The sequence below is a fragment of the Spea bombifrons genome, chromosome 12, assembly GCF_027358695.1.
Source record: "Spea bombifrons isolate aSpeBom1 chromosome 12, aSpeBom1.2.pri, whole genome shotgun sequence".
NCBI lineage: Eukaryota > Metazoa > Chordata > Amphibia > Anura > Pelobatidae > Spea > Spea bombifrons.
Window position 1 is genome coordinate 19,242,049 of NC_071098.1, and position 20,260 is coordinate 19,262,308.

At 40.7% G+C, this 20,260-nt stretch overlaps 1 protein-coding gene across 2 annotated transcripts in view; it reads left to right on the forward strand.

Annotated features, from left to right (window-relative positions):
- Positions 1-20,260, forward strand: part of LOC128470678 (myosin-10-like) — a 211,148-nt gene that overhangs the window by 56,395 nt on the left and 134,493 nt on the right. For both annotated transcript variants that reach the window (XM_053452577.1, XM_053452578.1), the window contains exons 4-9: positions 666-693; positions 8,564-8,666; positions 12,869-12,889; positions 15,026-15,118; positions 17,189-17,252; positions 19,941-20,039. In XM_053452577.1, coding sequence (XP_053308552.1) covers positions 666-693; positions 8,564-8,666; positions 12,869-12,889; positions 15,026-15,118; positions 17,189-17,252; positions 19,941-20,039 — 408 coding nt within the window. The remainder of the gene's footprint in view (positions 1-665; positions 694-8,563; positions 8,667-12,868; positions 12,890-15,025; positions 15,119-17,188; positions 17,253-19,940; positions 20,040-20,260) is intronic.

Consider the following 20,260-nt stretch of genomic DNA (forward strand, 5'->3'; position numbering starts at 1 on the left):
CATTCAACAGAGGGTCATTAATGCCACTTTTCAGCTTCTTAAACACAGTCCTCTAAGGCAGGGGGTCTCCAAAATGTTGCAGGACTACATCTCCCATACCACTCTACTGTCCTTTTTAGCTGAAACCTAAACACATCCATGCTCATACACACCTACACATCCATGCTCACACACACACAAGTATACATCCATGCTCACACACACAATTACACATACATGCTTGTTCACACAGACACACAATGGCACATCCATGCTCACACACAGTTACACTTCCTTGCTCACACACAAAATTACACTTCCTTGCACACACACACACAATTACACAAACATGCTCACGCACACAATTACACATCCATACGCACACACACAATTACATATCTGCTGCATTAAACAAAGCATTTGAAGACAGTGGTGTAACGCAGCAGATGTGTAATTGTGTAATTGGGCACCCCACATGATGTGCGCACAAGGAAAGAAAAGATCTCCCTAGGGCTTTAAGATGTCACAATAGGTAAAGTAAATAAGGATGAGGGAAATGTTGTGAATGAATTTGAAACTGCTTCCAAGGTTCAGTCACCGATTCTGTGCTTGCTAAACTCCTTGTGAAATAACCAACGCAAAACATTTTTACAACTCAAGTAACTTCTACTTTTGTTTTTTTGCAGATAGAGAGGATCAATCTATCCTTTGCACGTGAGTTACTCAATATATATAATTAGCCAATGGCTCCTCTACTGAGCTCTACTGCTACTATTGCCTGTCAGGACAGTTTTGTGGGTATATGACCAACTGGTCTGCTGCAAAGAAATGTTATGGGAGAGAAAGAAAAAAATGTAGTTTAATGTGTATGATATTTTAGAATATTAGACTCTCACAAAAACAAAATGAAGTAAGAGCCATCTCGTTTTCTTTAAATCATATAAAGATTTTTCTTCTCTGTAAATTGAGAACAAAGCTGCCTAAGCAAGTATATCCCTATACAAATGTATAGCAAAATTAGAAGATTGATTATATAATTGATGGCTATGAGAAAAAGTGGAATGCACTACAATAATACTAATTAGTAACTGAGTCTGCATTATTATGAATAATAATAATATAATATTGCTTTTTCCTATTATATTTATTGTTAGATTAGTATAATGGTGTATACTATTTGTATACCATTTTTAATATATATTTTATATATGAGAATGCTATATTGTGCCTTGGCATATATACACTTTATTAGGTATACCTGTTCAACTGTGTCTTTAAAAGTTATGTTAAGACAAAGAGCCTCACTATCGAGGTTTTTCACCAACACCATTTAAGCTTGTTGATTGCCTGCTAAGCACCTTTAAAGGGTGAGAGGTAGTGTGTGGTCAGGGCCGGCCTTTGGGGTGTGCGACCTGTGCGACCGCACAGGGCGCCACACTCCAGGGGGCGCCGCCGCCGCCGCCGGGTCCTCCCCCGCCGCCGCTGCTGCCGCCACCACGGGGTCCTCCGCCGCCGCGGGGTCCTCCGCCGCTGCCGCCGCGGGGTCCTCCGCCACCGCGGGGTCCTCCTCCTCCGCCGCCCCCTCTGCACCTAAATGAAAACATGGTTTTTTTTGTTGTTGGTTTTTTTAACTTTATTTAACAACCTCCATGTTAAATAAAGTTTTTTTTAACTTTATTTAACATGGAGTAGGTTAAATAAAGTTAAAAAACCAACAACAAAAAAAAACAACAATGTTTTCATTTATGTCCCGGGCAGGGGCGCCGAGCGGTTGCTCGTGAAGTTCTCAGCAACCGCTCGACGCCCCTTACTCTCCGTGACTCCGTCGCGGTGCCGGCGCTCAACATGAAATGCCGGCAGGACTCCTCAAGGTAAGCTAGGATAAGGAGAAGTAGCGAGAGCAGGGGGATAGTTTGAAGGAAGGGGCAGGGGGGTAGTTTGAAGGGGCAGAGGGGGGGTAGTTTGAAGGGGCAGAGGGGGGGGTAGTTTGAAGGGGCAGAGGGGGGTAGTTTGAAGGGGCAGAGGGGGGGTAGTTTGAAGGGGCAGAGGGGGGTAGTTTGAAGGGGCAGAGGGGGTAGTTTGAAGGGGGGGTAGTTTGAAGGGGCAGGGGGGGTAGTTTGAAGGGGCAGGGGGGGGTAGTTTGAAGGGGCAGGGGGGGTAGTTTGAAGGGGCAGAGGGGGGGTAGTGAGGGGGGGCGCCAGAGGAGTAGTTCGCACAGGGCGCCGGAACACCTAAGGCCGGCTATGTGTGTGGTTGTATCAATGACAAGGAAGTTCTAGCAGCTTAGATGGTATGCTTCTGTGAAAAAATGTTTTGAGAATTTTCTTGGAGGGAGGGTCAATGCTGAAGGTTCGGCGGAAGTACCGTATTTGCTCGATTATAAGACGACCCCCCAAATCTGAATATTAATTTAGGAAAAAAAGAAAAACCCTGAATATAAGACCACTATAGGAAAAAAGTTTTACCAGTAAATGTTAATTCATGTAAACTATTTTTTTTAATAAAAGCTATGATTGAGAAAAATATTTTGGTTTTATTTCCTTTTATTTTCCAACCTGCCCCCCAGTTATGCACATCTGCCCCAGAAATGCCTTATACCCTCTATATTCCACTGTGCCCCATGATATGCCTTTTAACCCTATATGCCACTCTGCCCCATGATATGCCTTTTGACCCCCCTATGTGCCACTCTGCCTCCAGAAATGCCTTATACCCCTATATGTCACTCTGGCATTAAGGGGGTTAAAAGGCATATTATGGGGCAGAGTGGCGTATAGGGAGGTTTAAGGGATTTCAGGAGGCAGAGTGGCGTATAGAGAGTTAATAAGGCATTTCTGGAGGCATTAAGGGGGTTAAAAGGTATTTCATAGAACACTCTGCCTCCAGAAATGCCTTATGCCCCCCATTTAACACTCCCCCCCAACTTACCGTTGCTTCTGACTCCCCTGTCATGCAGCCGGGGCAGCGTGTAGATGTCTACGTGATTCGCGTCGACAACTTACGCTGCAGCCGGAAGGCGGTGTGGCTAGCAGCGGGGGTTGTCTGCGCCCATCGCGCAGACCTTCCCCGACTGTCAGAGATAATTCCCCAGATAGTGCCGCACCGGTGCGGGGAACTGTGATCTCTGACAGCCGGGGAAGGTCTGCGTGATGGACGCAGACAACCCCCTAGACAGGAGGATCCAGGTCCCCTGCAGCTGCGGGGGATCTGGATCTTAGTCGTCTCATAGTCAGACCTATTTGAGGTCTGATTATAAGACGACCCCGATTATAAGACGAGGGGTATGTAGCAATGTTATACAAGCAACCTGCAGAGGGTGCTGGAGAGTTCAGTGTGAGTTGTAGCAACTGTAGTTTGGAGCTAACCAGCTCAGCATGGCAGTTGTATGTTATGAAGCTATGCATAATAAAGAAGCCTGTTTTACCCTTAACTAAGAGTGCATAAATCTATGCATAGGAGGTATCTAAACATGGTGGCAGCGGTATGTGGATAAAACTGAATTTCCAAACTGAAAAAGAAAACCTGGAGCAGCAGAGGCACAGAGAGGCCTTCAGAGCACTGGGAAGCCTGTTTGAGTAGCAGACTTATATACAGCAGAGAACACTGTAAGTAAGCTTACTGAGTATATCATGGAAGCTGTTCTAAAACCACCAGAAAGCATGAATCTCAGTACTGCTAACTTGTCACAAGCTTGGAGAAGCTGGAAAGAGGAGTTTACACTGTATGTGGATCTGACACTGACAGCAAGAGATGAGAGCAAGAATGTAAAACTATTTTATTATTTGATTGGTGTGGAAGGTAGAGAAATAGCCAAGACACTAAGCATCCCAGGTGATACAGAGACCCCTGCACTGAGAGACATTATACAAGCATTTGATAAATACTGTGACCCAAAAAAGAATGAAACTGTGGAGCCAGAGGAGAAATGGACTCATATGTCACACATTTGAAAAGGTTAGCAACAACCTGTGAGTTTGGGGATATAAGGGACTTTTTAATCAGGGACAGAATAGTCTGTGGTATAAGTGATTCCCAATTAAGAGAGAGACTTTTAAGAGAAGATGAGCTGAATCTTGAAAAATGTCTCCAAATATGTAGAGCCTCACAACTGACAAGACAAAATGTGAAAATGATAGAGAGTCCTTCTCATTCCATGGTGCATGCTGTAACGTCAAAAGTAAGAAAGGCATATGTTAATGCAAGTAAGAGTACTGGATATCTACTGCTGTGTAAATACTGTGGAAAAAGACATGAGAGAAACAAAGAGAAATGCCCAGCTTATGGACAGACATGCAGGAGTTGTGGCAAAAGCAACCATTTTTCTACACAGTGTAAGCTGAAAGAAAATATTAAGCACATGAAAGTACATGCAGTCACAGAGGACGCAGAATCAGATAGTTATGAAGATGTGATGTGGATTCAGTTACAACCTGCAGCAGACAGTGTAAATGTAATACAACAACCAATTACAAACAGAGCAACCCAGCTCTTTGCCACTATGATGCTGGACAAAACGCCCATCCAATTTCAATTAGATTGTGGGGCAAGCTGCAATGTTATTCCATCTCTATTCCATATCTGCTGAATAAGACCGTAGACATACAATCTACAGATCAAGTCCTAATGATGTACAATAAAAGCATTCTTAAACCTGTGGGTAAGTGCAGAATTAAACTGAAAAACCCATGTAACAACAAAAGTTATAGGTTGGAATTGACAGTGGTAAATGAGGGTGACCATGTTCCTCTGTTGGCAATAAAAGCTGTTCAGGCAATGAATTTAATACAAGTGCAGTTTCACAACATTATGGCAATGGATTGTCACACAGGGCCACAGCAAACTGACAGCCAGGCACCTATTGATTTGCATACCTTACAAGCAAGATTCTCAGATGTTTGAGGGAGATGGATGTCTGGAAGGTAGATATAAATTAGAAGTGAATAATAGAATTGAACCAACAAAACTACCCAAAAGGAGGGTGCCTGTGTCCATGGTAAACCCTCTGAAAGCAGAATTCCAAGACCTTCAGAAAAGAGGTATAATAGCACCAGTACAACAGAGCACAGATTGGATAAGCAGCCTAGTGATAGTCAAGAAACCATCGGGAAAATTAAGAATCTGTATTGACCCAAAACCTCTTAATAAGGCACTGAAACGAAACCATTACCCATTGCCTACAATTGATATTTTACCAGATCTTTCAAAGGCTAAAATATTTTCTGTCTGTGACGTCAAAAATGGATTTTGGCACGTAGAGTTAGATGAGCAATCTAGCTATTTGACAACTTTTGCTACACCATTTGGGCGATATAGGTGGCTTTGAATGCCTATGGGAATAAGTCAGGCCCCTGAAGTGTTTCAGCAGAAGCTCAACCAAGCTTTGGAGGGACTTCCAGGAATCAAAACAATAGCAGATAATATGCAGATAATATGGTTATAGGATAAGGTGAAAATATGGAGTCTGCAATATAGGATCATGATAAAAAAATGACTCTATTTTTAGAAAGATGTAGGGAACACAATATCAAACAAAATTTTGAAAAATTGCAACTTAAGTTGACGGAAGTATCATACATTGGACATCTCCTAACATCTCAGGGATTGAAAGTGGATCCAGAAAAAGTCAAGGCAATTCAAGGAATGCCCTAACCTACAGATGTGCGTGGGGTCCAGCGTTTCCTGGGCATGGTAAATTATCTGTCTAAATGTTGCAGCCATTTGTCAGAAATGTGTGAACCACTACGACAGCTGACACACAAAGATGCACTATGGGAATGGACGGAGCACCAGCAAACAACATTTGAGTCTATAAAGCAGGCAATTGCAGAAATCACAATTCTGAAGTACTATAACCCAGAACAGGAACAAGTTTTACAATGTGATGCATCCGAGAAAGGCCTGGGGGCAACACTCATGCAGGAGAAGATTCCTGTTGCATTTGCAAGTCGAGCACTGACTATAACAGAATGTGGATATGCGCAAATTGAAAAAGAATTGTTAGCTTTGTTGTTCGGGATGGAAAAGTTTCATCAGTATACTTATGGTCGACCTGTAGTAGTGCATTCTGATCACAAGCCGTTAGAAAGTATAACAAAGAAAGCATTATTAAATGCTCCAAAGAGGTTGCAGCGTATGCTGCTCAGACTGCAGAAATATGACTTCACCATCTGCTACTGTCCAGGAAAAGACTTACTTATTGCAGATGCCCTCAGTAGAGCTTATTTACCAGTAACAACGGACGAAGGAATAGCTCAAGACATCGAGACTATCAATATGGTCGAATATTTGCCCTTGACACAAGAACGGCTACAATCAATACAAACATACACAGAAAATGACAAGACACTGAAACTTTTGAAAGAAGTAATTCTGGAAGGCTGGCCTAAATGTAAACAATATGTCCCAGTGGATGTTTCTCCTTTTTTCCATATACGAAATGAGTTGTCAGTACAGCATGGAATAATCTTTAAGGGGGAAAGAGCAGTTATACCTGAAGGTCTGAGACAAGACATAATGCACAGAATACATGCCTCACAAATCGGCATAGAGGGTTGTTTACGGAGAGCACAAGAGTGTGTTTATTGGCCTGGTATGAATGAACAGTTAAGAACCTTTATTAGGAAGTGTAGTATATGCCGATGTTGGGAAGACAAACAAAGTAAGGAAAAACTGCATCCACATGAAATTCCGAAAAGACCCTGGGAAAAAATCGGTACAGATTTGTTCACTTGGGATAACAAGGACTTTTTAATAACTGTGGACTATTTTTCTAATTTTTGGGAAGTGGACCATTTAAAGGACACCAGATGTAACACAGTTATTAGAAAATTAAAAGCCCATTTTGCACGATATGGCATTCCAGATATTGTGTTTTCAGACAATGCTGCACAATTTTCATCAGCGGAATTTATAGATTTCAGTACAAAGTGGGAGTTTGACCATCAGACTTTATCCCCAGGATACCCGCAAAGTAATGGAAAAGCAGGGTCTGCGGTCAAAACTGTAAAGGGGCTGATGCGGAAGGCAAAGACAGGGATGTCTTTATTGGATCAACGCAATACACCAAGCCAGGGTTTGTCCAGTACAAAGGCTTATGAGCAGGCGAACGAAGACTCTTCTGCCAATGAGTGAACAGCTACTAAAACCCAAACTTCTGGAGCAGACTCGAGTCAGGTTACACGAAAACCAAAAACGACAGGAACATTATTATAACAAAGGTGCAAGAGATCTGCCAGTGCTCCAAAGAAATGATTCTGTGCGAATACAGCCGGTGGATAACTACAACAAATATTGGCAAAAGGCAACAGTCTGTCGGCAGGTGGGACCCTGCTCATATGTAGTACAAACAGAAGACGGTTGATTGTTTAGAAGAAATCGTCGGCACCTAAGGAGAACAAGAGAACTGGCCACTAGGGAACCAGGTGGGGATCTTGACGTTACTCTACCAGAAGTGTCACCTATCAACACTCGACCAGGCGAAAGCCCCATGCGAAATGTGCAGGAGCCAAGTACACCAGAAGCATGGAACACTGGAGTACAAGGGACAGACAATGCAAATATTCCAGGGAGCAATGCAGATGTCCAATATACAACCAGATCTGGCAGAATATGCAAAAAGCCAGTTCATCTGAAAGATTGTCTTATTTTAGATAATCTAGGACACCATTTGAAATCATATATATTTTCTGTATTCTACATGTTTATATTATTAATGTTGTTTTTGTTTCTTTAAGAGAAAAGATGTAGCAATGTTATACAAGCAACCTGCAGAGGGTGCTGGAGAGTTCAGTGTGAGTTGTAGCAACTGTAGTTTGGAGCTAACCAGCTCACCCACGGGGATCACGGTGTCAGATGTTTGTGTATATATATATATATATATATATATATATATGTATGTATATATATACCGTATTTGCCCGAATATAGGCCGCACTTTCCCCCCCCACTTTAAGTCTTTAAAGTGGGGGTGCAGCCTATATTCGGGGTTTAGCGCAGAAATTCGCAGTTCGTATCGCCCAAGCGTAAACAACCTCCGCTGCCGGCACGTCTGCTCAGTGTGCTTTAACAATATCCCTTGCCGGGAATTCCCACGGGGGGAGTCCCAGCAAGGGAGATTGTTAAAGCACATCGTGCAGACATGCCGGCAGCGGAGGTTGTTTACGCTCGCCGGTGAACGTCTGCGCGGTAAGCTTTAACAATCTTCCTTACCAGTGCAGAGTCCCGGGTGTCTTGCGGGGGACATCTATTCTACGCAGAACGGTATACAACCTCCGGTGCCGGCACTTCCATTTTGGGACATATAGTATGTGTCATTGTTACAGCTTGTGAAACTTGTGATATAATATTGTGATAGAGTATTGGTTTTGCCTTTTTTATCCCATTAATATCCCTGACAATTAGACATATGTTGCATATTATATATATATATATATATATATATATATATATATATATTGCTAGCCATCTTCAGGATCTATTTTTTTCTTTCTCCTAAGCATACCTTTCTGACATTCTTGACTTCTTTAATCCTTTCTCCCTCAACATTTTCCCATGATTTAACCTACATAATGCTACCTTATTGCAGGGGGGAATCAGGAGCTGGCAAAACAGAAAACACAAAAAAAGTAATTCAGTATCTTGCTCATGTTGCCTCATCACACAAAGGACGAAAAGAACACACAATGCAGGTAAGGCATTCTTTGTCCTTGGAAGGAACTTAGATTAGTGAAACATGTTTGTGTGACATTTTTTGTATGCTTTTGTTGATTATTTTATTAAACCCTCATAAATATGACAACTTTATTTGCCTTTTTCTGAAGTCCATGTACATATTTTTGTGAAGTATGGGGGTCTAACAAATTATGAAATGTACTTGTCTGGGTTTCAATCTTCTTTGTTGAAAATTAATTCCATTTAAAATTGCAGCAAACAAAAATAGTCATATTTAGCAAAGGAACTAATGTCATGCTCTCAAAGACAAACCTGCAAATACCGTATTTGCTCGATTATAAATGCTCTGAAAAATAACCATCGTCTTATATTCGAGGTCGTCTTCTAATCAGACCTCAAATAGAGGTCTGACTACAAGACTAAGATCCAGATCCCCAGCAGCGCTGCAGGGGACCTAGATCTTCCTCTCCGGCAGCCGGTGTCACTGCTGACGTAACCCGGAAGTTCATCGGAGGACAGGATATCCCCTGCAGGGGATATCCTGTCCTCCGATGAGGCACGGGCGCTGCGATCTCTATGCACGTCTGTGAGGACCTGCATAGAGATCACAGTGTGATCGGTGCAGGGGGATCGCGGGGAGGGGAGTCTCTCACCCCCCCCATCCTGAAACAGAGAAGCAGAAAAAAAGGTTAGTCATTTAAAAAAAAATAATAAAAGAATCATTAAAATACCGTATTTGCTCGATTATAAGACGACCCTGATTATAAGACGACCCCCCAAAATCTAAATATTAATTTAGGAAAAAACAAAAAGCCTGAATATAAGACTACTCTATAGGAAAAAAAGTTTTACTAGTAAATATTAATTCATGTAAACAATTTTTTCATATTTAATAAAAGCTATGATTGAGAAAAATATATATTTTTTATTTCCTTTTATTTGCCAACCTGCCCCTCCCCAGTTATGCACATCTGCCCCCAAGGTTGCCACTCTGCCCCCAGAAATGCCTTAATCCCCCTTTATTTGCCACTCTGCCCCATGATGTGCCTTTTAACCCTCTATATGCCACTCTGCCTCCAGAAATGTCTTATGCCCTCCTATATGCCACTCTGCCCCATGATATGCCTTTTAACCCCCTATATGCCAGAGTGGCATATAGGGGGTTAAAAGGCATTTCTGGAGGTATATATATATATAACTGCTAACAGCAATCAAACTCCTATCAAGCCAAGGCAGCCAGTACATGCTGGAACCTGGGGATGATAGGAGTTTGAGTACAGCCTCCCTATGCCATGCTTCCACCCCCCCCTTACACATCCATGCTATCACACACACACACTCATTCACAAACATTTAAATACTCATTCATTCCATTAATCACACATACACACACGCTCAAACCCCCCACCCCCTTACCTGAACTGCAGATCTCCCACTCGCAGACTTCTGCAGGGGCCCGGCTGTGCGAGCAACTTCTCTGGCCCCGACCCCAGAGGAAGGAGGGGGAGGCAGAATTATGTGACACTCTGCTAGCTTCCTGCTGCTAATAGAAGAGACGCTGCTCGGGACCAACGCACCGGTAAGCAGCCTGGCCCCAGCAGACATTTTTTTGAGGTCTAATTAGAAGACGACCTCGATTATAAGACGAGGGGTATTTTTCAGAGCATTTGCTCTGAAAAAACCTAGTCTTATAATCGAGCAAATACGGTAATAATATAAATAATAAAATGTGAGCTAACTACTGCCCCATATCACTACTTCCAATAACTAATCTAGGACCATCTAACCCACTTTCTGTCCTCAAACTCCCTGCTCGACCCCCTGCAATCCAGTTTCTGCCCACAGCACTCAACCGAAACTGCTCTCACCAAAGTCACAAATGACCTTCTATCTGCTAGAATCAATGGCCACTACTCTATCTTATTCTTACTTGACCTCTCTGCTGCCTTCGACACAGTCGACCACCCCCTCCTCCTACAGACTCTCAGCTCTGTTGGTGTCAGTGACACTGCTCTCTCCTGGATAAACTCATATCTTTCCAACAGATCCTTCTCTATGTCGTTTGCTGGCGACTCCTCCTCAACTCTGTCTGTTGGAGTACCTCAGGGCTCTGTCCTGGGTCCTCTACTATTCTCCATCTATACTTCCTCACTTGGAAAACTCATTGACCACTTTGGATTCAAAACCACCTCTATGCAGACGACACACAAATCTATCTCTCCACCCCCAATCTCTCTGCATCTGTCCTCTCTCAGATCAGCAGCTGCCTATCTGGCATCTCTTCCTGGATGGCCTCTCACCAACTCAAGATAAATATGTCTAAGACTGAGCTACTTCTAATCCCTCCCTCTAAGTTTATTCCCCTCTCTGACCTTTCTATCACTGTTGCCACTATCTCTCCATCACCACATGTCCGCTGCCTCGGAGTGACCCTAGACTCTAACCTATCTTTTATCCCTCGTATGAAATCACTCTCTAAATCTTGCCACTTCCAACTGCTTAACATTTCCAAAATCCGTCCTTTCCTGACTGCCAGCACCACAAAACAACTAATCCACTCCCTAGTAATCTCCTGTCTAGACTACTGCAACAACCTACTTACCGGCCTGCCTCTCTCCCGACTATCCCCTCTTTAATCTGTGCTCAATGCATCTGCCAGGCTAATCTATCTCACCTAACGCTCTGCATCTGCCGCCCCTCTCTGCGAGTCCCTCCACTGGCTCCCCATCCATAGCAGAATTAAATTCAAAATACTCATTTTATCCTACAAAGCTCTCACTAACACGGCTCCCCTCTACCTATCCTCCCTCATCAGCAAATATACTCCAGCCTGCCCTCTAAGATCCAACAATGACCTGCTCCTTGCATCTTCACTTATTACCTCCTCCCATGCCCGCCTACAGGACTTCTCTTGCATTGCACCAACCCTCTGGAACTCCCTTCCCCATGCTGTCTGACTCTTACCAACTCTACCCTCCTTCAAACGCTCCCTAAAAACTTTTCTCTTCAGGGAAGCCTACCACTGACATAAACTCCCCCTACATTAACATCATTCACTACCACGTAGTCCTCACCTCCTGTTTCTCACCCCTTATCCACCTAGAATGTAAGTTTCTGCGGGAACAGGGCCCTTCATTCCTCTTGTATCTGTATGTCAATTGCTTGTCATTTTGTACTTGTCGTTGTCTGTAAAATTTTTATCTTGTACAGCGCTGCGGAATCTGACGGCGCTTTATAAATAAAGTATAATAATAATAATAATAATAATTTACTGGGCCTATGTCATTTGTCATTTGAGACACAGTAAAGGTCACCCCTTACCTTTCAGTTTAGTGAAAATAGGAGTTTGCTGATAGCATCAGTGATAACACTTGGATTGTGTTGGTGGATAGTTATAGTTACAGTTAGATGTTGGGTTGTAACCTAACATCTAACTGTAACTATAACTATCCACCAACACAATCCTAGTATTACCACTTATGCTTTAGTAATGTATAATGTTAGTGTTAGGGATGATGATCAGATTAGGTCCTTTGCTATTGAGGTGAGACGGATCAGTGATTAAAAAGGTCATTAATAGATGGTCACATAGCATTTTATTAGGTTAAATATATATATTGTATTTTTTATATGTATAGCTATCAGATCACTTGTAAGTGACAACTTTAGGCCACTGTCATTGATCAGGGAGACCGATCAATAATCAGTGACCAAAAATCTCACTGACAAGCGATCAGGTAATAATTATGTATTATTTTTTTTTTATCAATTTGTGTTTTTTTGTTATTACCTTAGATGACCCCTCTTGCTTTCTAGGGCAGGGTCATTCAGGGGCTGCCATAATGACACCTGGGTAGACAGCAGCACCAGTGCCCTCGCAATCACCACAATTGTGGCAACCGGGGGAATTTTTTTGCATGACGTACCATGTATGTCACAGAACCAATGAGCCCACTTGGGCATGAAGTATCTGGTACGTTACCAGACGTGAAGGGGTTTATAATGTTTTTTTAAATGCTACAGAAAACAGAAACTTTTAGAAGGGTTTGGTTTTTAAAAAAAACATTGCATTTGTTGTACCACTTTTGTGTACCATGTTCTTTATAACCTCACCTGTGTTATTGTTTTCAGTTTTAAAAATGTTGTCCTTATTGTGGATTCTTAATAACACTAGTTTTTTTATGTTCCATTTTCTATTCGGTTTGTTACCTGGCCACAGAACTCCAGCATTGTATCATATGTAAGTAAATACGCAAATGTTATTTTTATTAAAGAATAAATCATTACCAGTTCATTGTCATTTGCAAACATTAAATTTAAATGTGTTTTTCTCATGCATCTGTGAAAATCAGTGCTAGATGATGTCATTTATTGACAATAATAGTGCAAAAGCAGATTACAATTTACAGTATATAATAATAATGCAATGATTTAAGTGTAAAGCGGAAATTATTACTGGATGGAAAGATAAGAGTTTTTCTTTATTGCCATCAAAAGCCAGTTCAATTAACTAAACTAAATTAAGTAAGACAACCACTAGTGTTACTTTATGCAAAGTGGTATCTATGGCAAGGGACTAGAAAAGGGTGTACACATGTCCCGTATTACCCGGGACAGTCCCGCAATGGGACTTTACGCCCCGGGTCGCGGGCAGCCTCAATGCATTGTCCCGGAATCATGGGTGCACGTAAGATATATTTATATCTTACACTAAAAATACTAATAAAACCCAGCAAGAAAATGTAACACTAAGTAACTCTAACACTAAAATTCAATAAGTTACCCTAACAATAAAATTCGCAAAGAAATAGCCCTAACACTAAATTGCGCCAACACTGAAGTTCTCCATTAAATAAGCCTAACCCTAATGAATAGAATTAAATAAAAAATAATTGAGCTTAGGTGTTTCGACTATACCCATTGCTAACAGATTTATAAAATCAAGCACATAGACATCCCATCTCTATAGACAAACATTGGCAGTAGAATGGGCTATACTGAAGAACCTGAATTTAAATGTGTCATAGAATGCCAACTTTGCCACAGGTCAGTTCATGAAATTTCTGCCCCGGTCCATTGTAAGTACTATTATTGTAAAATGGAAGGGGCTTAGTGTAACAACAATTTAGCCTTGGAGAGATAAGTGATACACAATCACAGAGAGGGGCCCCATAGTGATAAAGCTCATAGTGTGTAAAAAAAAAGTCTGTCCTCTCTAAAATCACTCAGTACAGAGTTTCAAACTGCCTCTGGAACCAACATCAGCACAAGCACTGTGCACCTGGAGCTTCATGAAAGGGTTTCCATGGCTGAGCCTCCGCACACAAGCTGAAGGTCACTATACGCAATTCCAAACGTTGGCTGGAGTGGTGTAAAGCACACTGCCAATGGACTTTGTAGTGCTGAAAAACATGCCATCTGGAAATCTGATGTTCAAATCTGGGCCTTTGTCAGAACTGTTGTCGCCCTAATACAAGACAACATGGTTTTGTAATTATTTTGTTTATTGTAGATTAAATACTATATGCTGACTTATGCCTTGTCAATGTCACTTGGTAATATAATATGCTTCCTAAAGCCTAAGCAAAAAGAAAATTTAAGCAGATCCTAAATACTTGGGTCTAGTTTAACTGTTATTTCACTTTTATAGTAACATTAAGAACATTCAATCTCCTCAAAGGACTTACAAAAGAAGATATTGTTTAAGAGAGGGAAAGCTGGGAACAAACTCAGTGTTAAGTGACAGTTCCTGTTTTTCAAATCCTGGTGTAGCTATTATGACAGAGAGGTAATCTACGTGGGGCAGTTAGGTTGGCTACCCAATACCAATGTCTCATTTCCCTGGAACACTACACTTAGTACTCAGACATTATGTTTTATTTATAAAGCTCCAGCTTAGGGAAGAACATGCAATTATTAATATAAACAAACTTAACAAGGAAAGGAGGGTCCTGCTTTTATAAATTCGCAGTCTATTAGGAAGTTGGAGGGACTATAGTTAACATATTAAAATGTATGGGATTGCTTGGGCATAGATGATTGTTATAAAGTCTACATGCAGAAATCAGTGGTCTGGAAGTCTTAAAGCTGGGACGGGATGAGGTAATAAGCTGAGGATACACAGTTGTTTTTTGGGGTTTTTTTGTGTATATTTAAAGCTTCAGTAAGTACATAAGAATTTGACAGAATGATGCAAGAAGTTCTAGAGAAAAGGTGTGGTTTAAGCGAAATCCTGGAGGTTCAAGAGAGACTAGGTGGTTAGGAGAACGTTTAGAATTACATAAAGTGCTATGTTAAGAGCTCTGTTTGTAAATTTTAGCCTGTAGGGTATGAGGAGGCGGTGCAAATATATATAAAAAAATGTTTTTGTCTTCAGGGAGAACTTGAACACCAGCTTTTACAGGCCAATCCCATTTTAGAAGCTTTTGGGAATGCAAAGACTGTGAAAAATGACAACTCATCTCGATTTGTAAGTAGTTATTTATTTATTTATAAAATACCAACAATAGAAGACAAATACAAATCATTAGTATGCTGATATGTAGGGTTCTTGCCAGTAAGGAGTCAGTAAGGGGTTAAAGATCCTTAAGGATGAAGTATTTTGAGGATGGGAGCATTTTTGGCGAACTTACCATGTCTTTTTGGTACTGTGATCACATGCCCCAAACGAAATATTGGGTATTTTTTGCTTTCAGTATTAGTGGGGCTTTCTTTTAAAACCATTCACACATGTATATGTACTATATGCTTGGGAATTTCATCTATCCTATCCAGAAAAGTATCAGGGGGTTCTGAAAGTTAATTATTTAATTATGTTTTACAAATTTGGAATGTGAGGACTATGGGCTTCGTAGAGCTCCCACACTCACTTCAAAGGATATAGTAGTGTGGATTTTACATATCAGGAAATTATAACACTTATCTGTTCCTTAGCAGGTCTAAAAATTAGATAAGTACATCCACAAATTAACAACACATGACGTATTATACCGTGTCATGATTTAGTCAACGAAAATAAAGCCAAAATGGAGAAGCACACTTTATGATTGAATAACTTGTAGAACCACCTTTAGCAGGAATAACTTAAGGTAATTGTTTGATGTATGACTTTATCAGTCTCTTACAACTCCTTTGTCTACAAATTTCACTTGTGATGCCCCTAACTGATGGAACTCACTTAGACCAAACCTTCAGCTTTCACTCTGCCAAAAATCTCAAAAGTTTGCGAGCAAGGCTCTCTCCATCTACTGTATCGGTTTGTCTTAGTCTATCGATTCTAGTCTTGTCATACCCCTTGAATATATGTATTGTAATTAGTGCTGCGTAAATTGTTGGCGCTATATAAATAAAAGCTAATTATAATAATAATTATAAGAGAAGAGGCTTTCTCTTGGCAACCCTTCCAAACCGTACTTTTGGAAGGGTTTCAGTTTTATTCTAATTCTACTGTCATGAACTTTAGCATTTAACATTCTACTCAAGGCCTTTAGAGTCTGCGATGTAGCTCTTGGGTTTTTTGCAATTTCTCTGAGCATTACACAATCTGACCTTTGGATTAATTTGCTGGGATGTTCCCTTTTAAGAATATTGTTTTGTATGTTTTCCACTTTTGAATAATCTTTCTCAGTATAGGAAGATGTACTTAGGAGACGGTCAGACAGCACCTTAATTGCACGAGCAGGGTTCCACCCAACACCCTCAAATTTAGTAAAGAGTCACAAGGTGCTCAGCAATGTGAATAAATCATTGCAGTTTTATTTCCACACAAGTGGGGACGTTTCAACCCAATAGGGTTTTTCTCAAGCGCTGGCTCACATTGCTGAGCACCTTGTGACTCTTTACTATATAAAGATGGACTTTAAATTGTTTGGAAATGGCCTTATAGCCCTTCCCATTGATGGGCAGCAACAATTGCTTCTGTAAGATCATTGCTGATGTCTTTCCTCCTTGGCATTGTGTCAACACATACCTGAATGCTCCAGATCAGAAAACAGCAAAAATGTTTGCTTTTATAGAGGTGGTCACGTAATCACTGTTACTTAGCATGTTAATTCCTATAGAAGCAACAAGAGTTTACTTAGTTTTTCACACATGGCTTCTCCATTTTGGCTTTATTTTTGTTGAATAAATTATGACATCTGTTATATTTACCTAATTTGTAGACCTGCTAAGGAACAGATGATTATTATGTTCCGATATGTAAAGCCATATAATTAGAGAGTATACATGACTGTATACTGCTGAAAGGCTTTTTAATCACCATTTGTAATTTTTTATTTTTATTGTAAATGTATATTCCAACTTCTCTCATTTGTTTTTTTTATTAAAGTAGTTTAGTAAGCATTATTTTTTAAGATACAGAATTATGTAGTGGAACATTCCTTATACAAAGGTTTAACTGTTTAGGAAGCATCAAAATAATAAAGTGACTTATGAGCAAACCAGGTACTTCATTTTTCCTTAACACTGCATTGAAACATTAGTTGTACTCTGAAAATATTTTTAATTATAAATCATTTATGATTTTTTTCTTTTCCAGGGTAAATTTATTCGCATCAATTTTGATGTTGCTGGTTACATTGTTGGAGCCAACATTGAGACCTGTATCCTTGAAATTATCTACTTTGTAGCCAAAGCGACTTCTCAAATTTCCAATGTATTATTTGTTTACAAGCAGATGAAGTAGTTGTCAGGCCCAAGGCCTGCTCCTGCTCAGTGTAGGCTACATCCCCCTCCTTACAAAGCTTGCGTGCCAAGACATAACTTGATCTCTGCCAGCGAGGGGGTATCTTCTGTGCCTGGGCAGCTTTCTGATTATTGGTTCAGTACTGATCTCCCTCTGTGACCCTACATAACCTGTGCTCTTGCTTCAATCAGTGCTTGTGTGTTCCAAGCTGCAGTGTCTGTCCCGGTAAAGACGTCATTGATTCCTGCACTAGTGCTTTAGCTTGCTGAACCAGTCTGACCCTGTTTTACCTCCCGGCTTCTGACCTTGGCTATCTCAAATATCTTCTGTCCCAAAACTTTGGCTTTATGACCTTACTGAACCTGCACTGCCTACCCCGACCACTGGACTGTTTAACTATGTGGGTGCTTTGTCCCCTGGCTGTCTGTACCCTCCTATCTGATGTTCCCAGTCATGTCCCCAAAAGCAGTGTTCTTCTCTCCATTTAACTTTGACTTCTTTCTCTAAGGTTACACCCTATTTTTTTAGAACTGTATGAGTACTATGTAATTAGGCATGGATAAGAATACCAATCATTGGATTAATTTTAGGGGTATTTTACATAAATTTGATGGACTACAAGATTGCACCTCCTAGTGGCCCTTACAGCGATTATAGGAAGCCTCTATTCCAACTGAGGTAGTTTACATTTTATATTTGCCAGTCGAAGTTTGATCTGTTTAACCTAATCATTCAGAGCAATAAGTGATATAAGTGCTTAATTATACAAGTTAATTTAAGGTGTGCTGCAACCTCAACACATGAACCACAAATGTGCATAAACAATAACAAATTATTTGCGCATACATAAATTCACCCAATGTAATAAAAAAAGAAAAGTGTATACTTAAATATAAACTGAAGATTTGCTTGACCCAGGACCACGTACAGTGGATATAAAAACTCTACACACCCCTGTTAAAATACCAGGTTCTTGTGATGTTAAAGAATGAGACAAAGATAAATCATGTCAGAACTTTTTCCACCTTGTGACCTATAACATGAACATTTCAATTGCAAAACAAACTGAAATCTATGAGGGGCGGGCACAACTCACAATAACCTGGTTGTCATAAGTGTGCACACCCTCTTATAACTGGGGCTGTGGCTGTGTTCAGAATTAACCAATCACATTCAAACTCATGTTAAATAAGTCATTACACACATACCATCATTTAAAGTGACTCTGATTAATCACAAATAAAGTTCAGCTGTTCTTGTAAGATTTACCTGGCATTTGCTTAGAAGCATCTCAGAGCAGAAGCCATGGTCCGCAGAGAGCTTCCTAAGCTTCAGAGGGATCTCATTGTTGATATTACTCGGGTACAAAGGATTTCCAAAGCATGGAACACAGTAAATACAGTGATCATCAAGTGGAGAAAATATGGCACAACAGAGACATTACCAAGAACTGGACGTCCCTCCAAGATTGTTGAAAAACGAGAAGAAAACTGGTCAGGGAGGCTTACAAGAGGCCTACTGCAACATTAAAGGAACTACAGGAATTTCTGGCAAGTACTGGCTGTGTGCTACATGTGACAACAATCTCCCGTATTTTTCATATGAATGGGCTATGGGGTAGGGTGGCAAGACATAAGCCTGACAAGGAAAAACATCCAAGCCCGACTGAAGTTTGCAAAAACAAACATCAAGTCCCCAAAAGCACGTGCGGAAATGTGTTATGGTCTGATGAAACCAAGGTTGAACTTTTTGGCCATAATTCCAAAAGGTATGTTTGGCGCAAAAACAACACTGCACATCGCCCAAAGAACACCATACCCACAGTGAAGCATAGTGGTGGCAGCATCATTCTTTGGGGCTGTTCTTCTTCAGCTGGAACCGGGGCCTTAGTCAGGGTGGAGGGAATTATGAACAGTTCCAAATGCCAGGCAATTTTGGCAAAAAACCTTCAGGTGTCATTTAGGAAGATGAAAAGGAAGTTCACCTTTCAGCACGACAATGACACAAAGCACACATCCAAATCCACAAAAGCATGGCTTCACCAGAAAAATTCATGTTTTGGAATGGCCCAGCCAGAGCCCAGACCTGAATCCAATTGAACATCTGTGGGGTGATCTGAAGAGGGCTGTGCATAGGAGATGTCCTCTCCTGACAGATTTGGAGCGCTTTTGCAAAGAAGAGTGGGCAAATATTGCCACGTCAAAATGTGCCATGCTAATAGACTCCTACCCGAAAAGACTGATTGCTGTGATAAAATCAAAAGGTGCAAAGTAATTTAAATACAGCCAGTGCCCAGACCCCAGTATAAAACTTGCATATTGGTGAGCAGTATAGTGTAGGCACAGGGAGACCCACAAGGGACCAACAGATGAAAGACTTGCTTTTTAAAGTTTTATTTACTCTGAAATGGGACAAGTTAACCACTAAGTTATAAGTATTCAACTTATACTTATTAACAATAAGTATTAAACGTATTTAAAAACATAATGATGCAACATGTGCATTGCCCTAATAAATCTGTCATTATGGACGTTCTATGTAAGTTTGATATTAATCTTATTAACCTTCTTTGCTTATCACCTTTATCCTTTACAATGCTCTTCAGATTTACTGGAGAAATCCAGAGCTATACGGCAAGCTAAAGATGAAAGGACATTTCATATTTTCTATCAACTTGTGGCAGGAGCAGGAGAACACCTGAAAAGTAAAACTGCATTTTTCTTTTTTTTTTATCCTCATTGGGACTATTTTTATGTAAGGTCATTGCAAGTGGATATGTTACAGTCATGGGAAACAGAAATAGCATCTTTGAACAAGCGGATGTAAGACAACAGAAGTGAAGACGATGTTTGCTGATGCAAATGTCCACAAGAGAAGAGTCTGATTATGTCTACATAGAGAATACTGCCAGTGAATGTCTCTCTT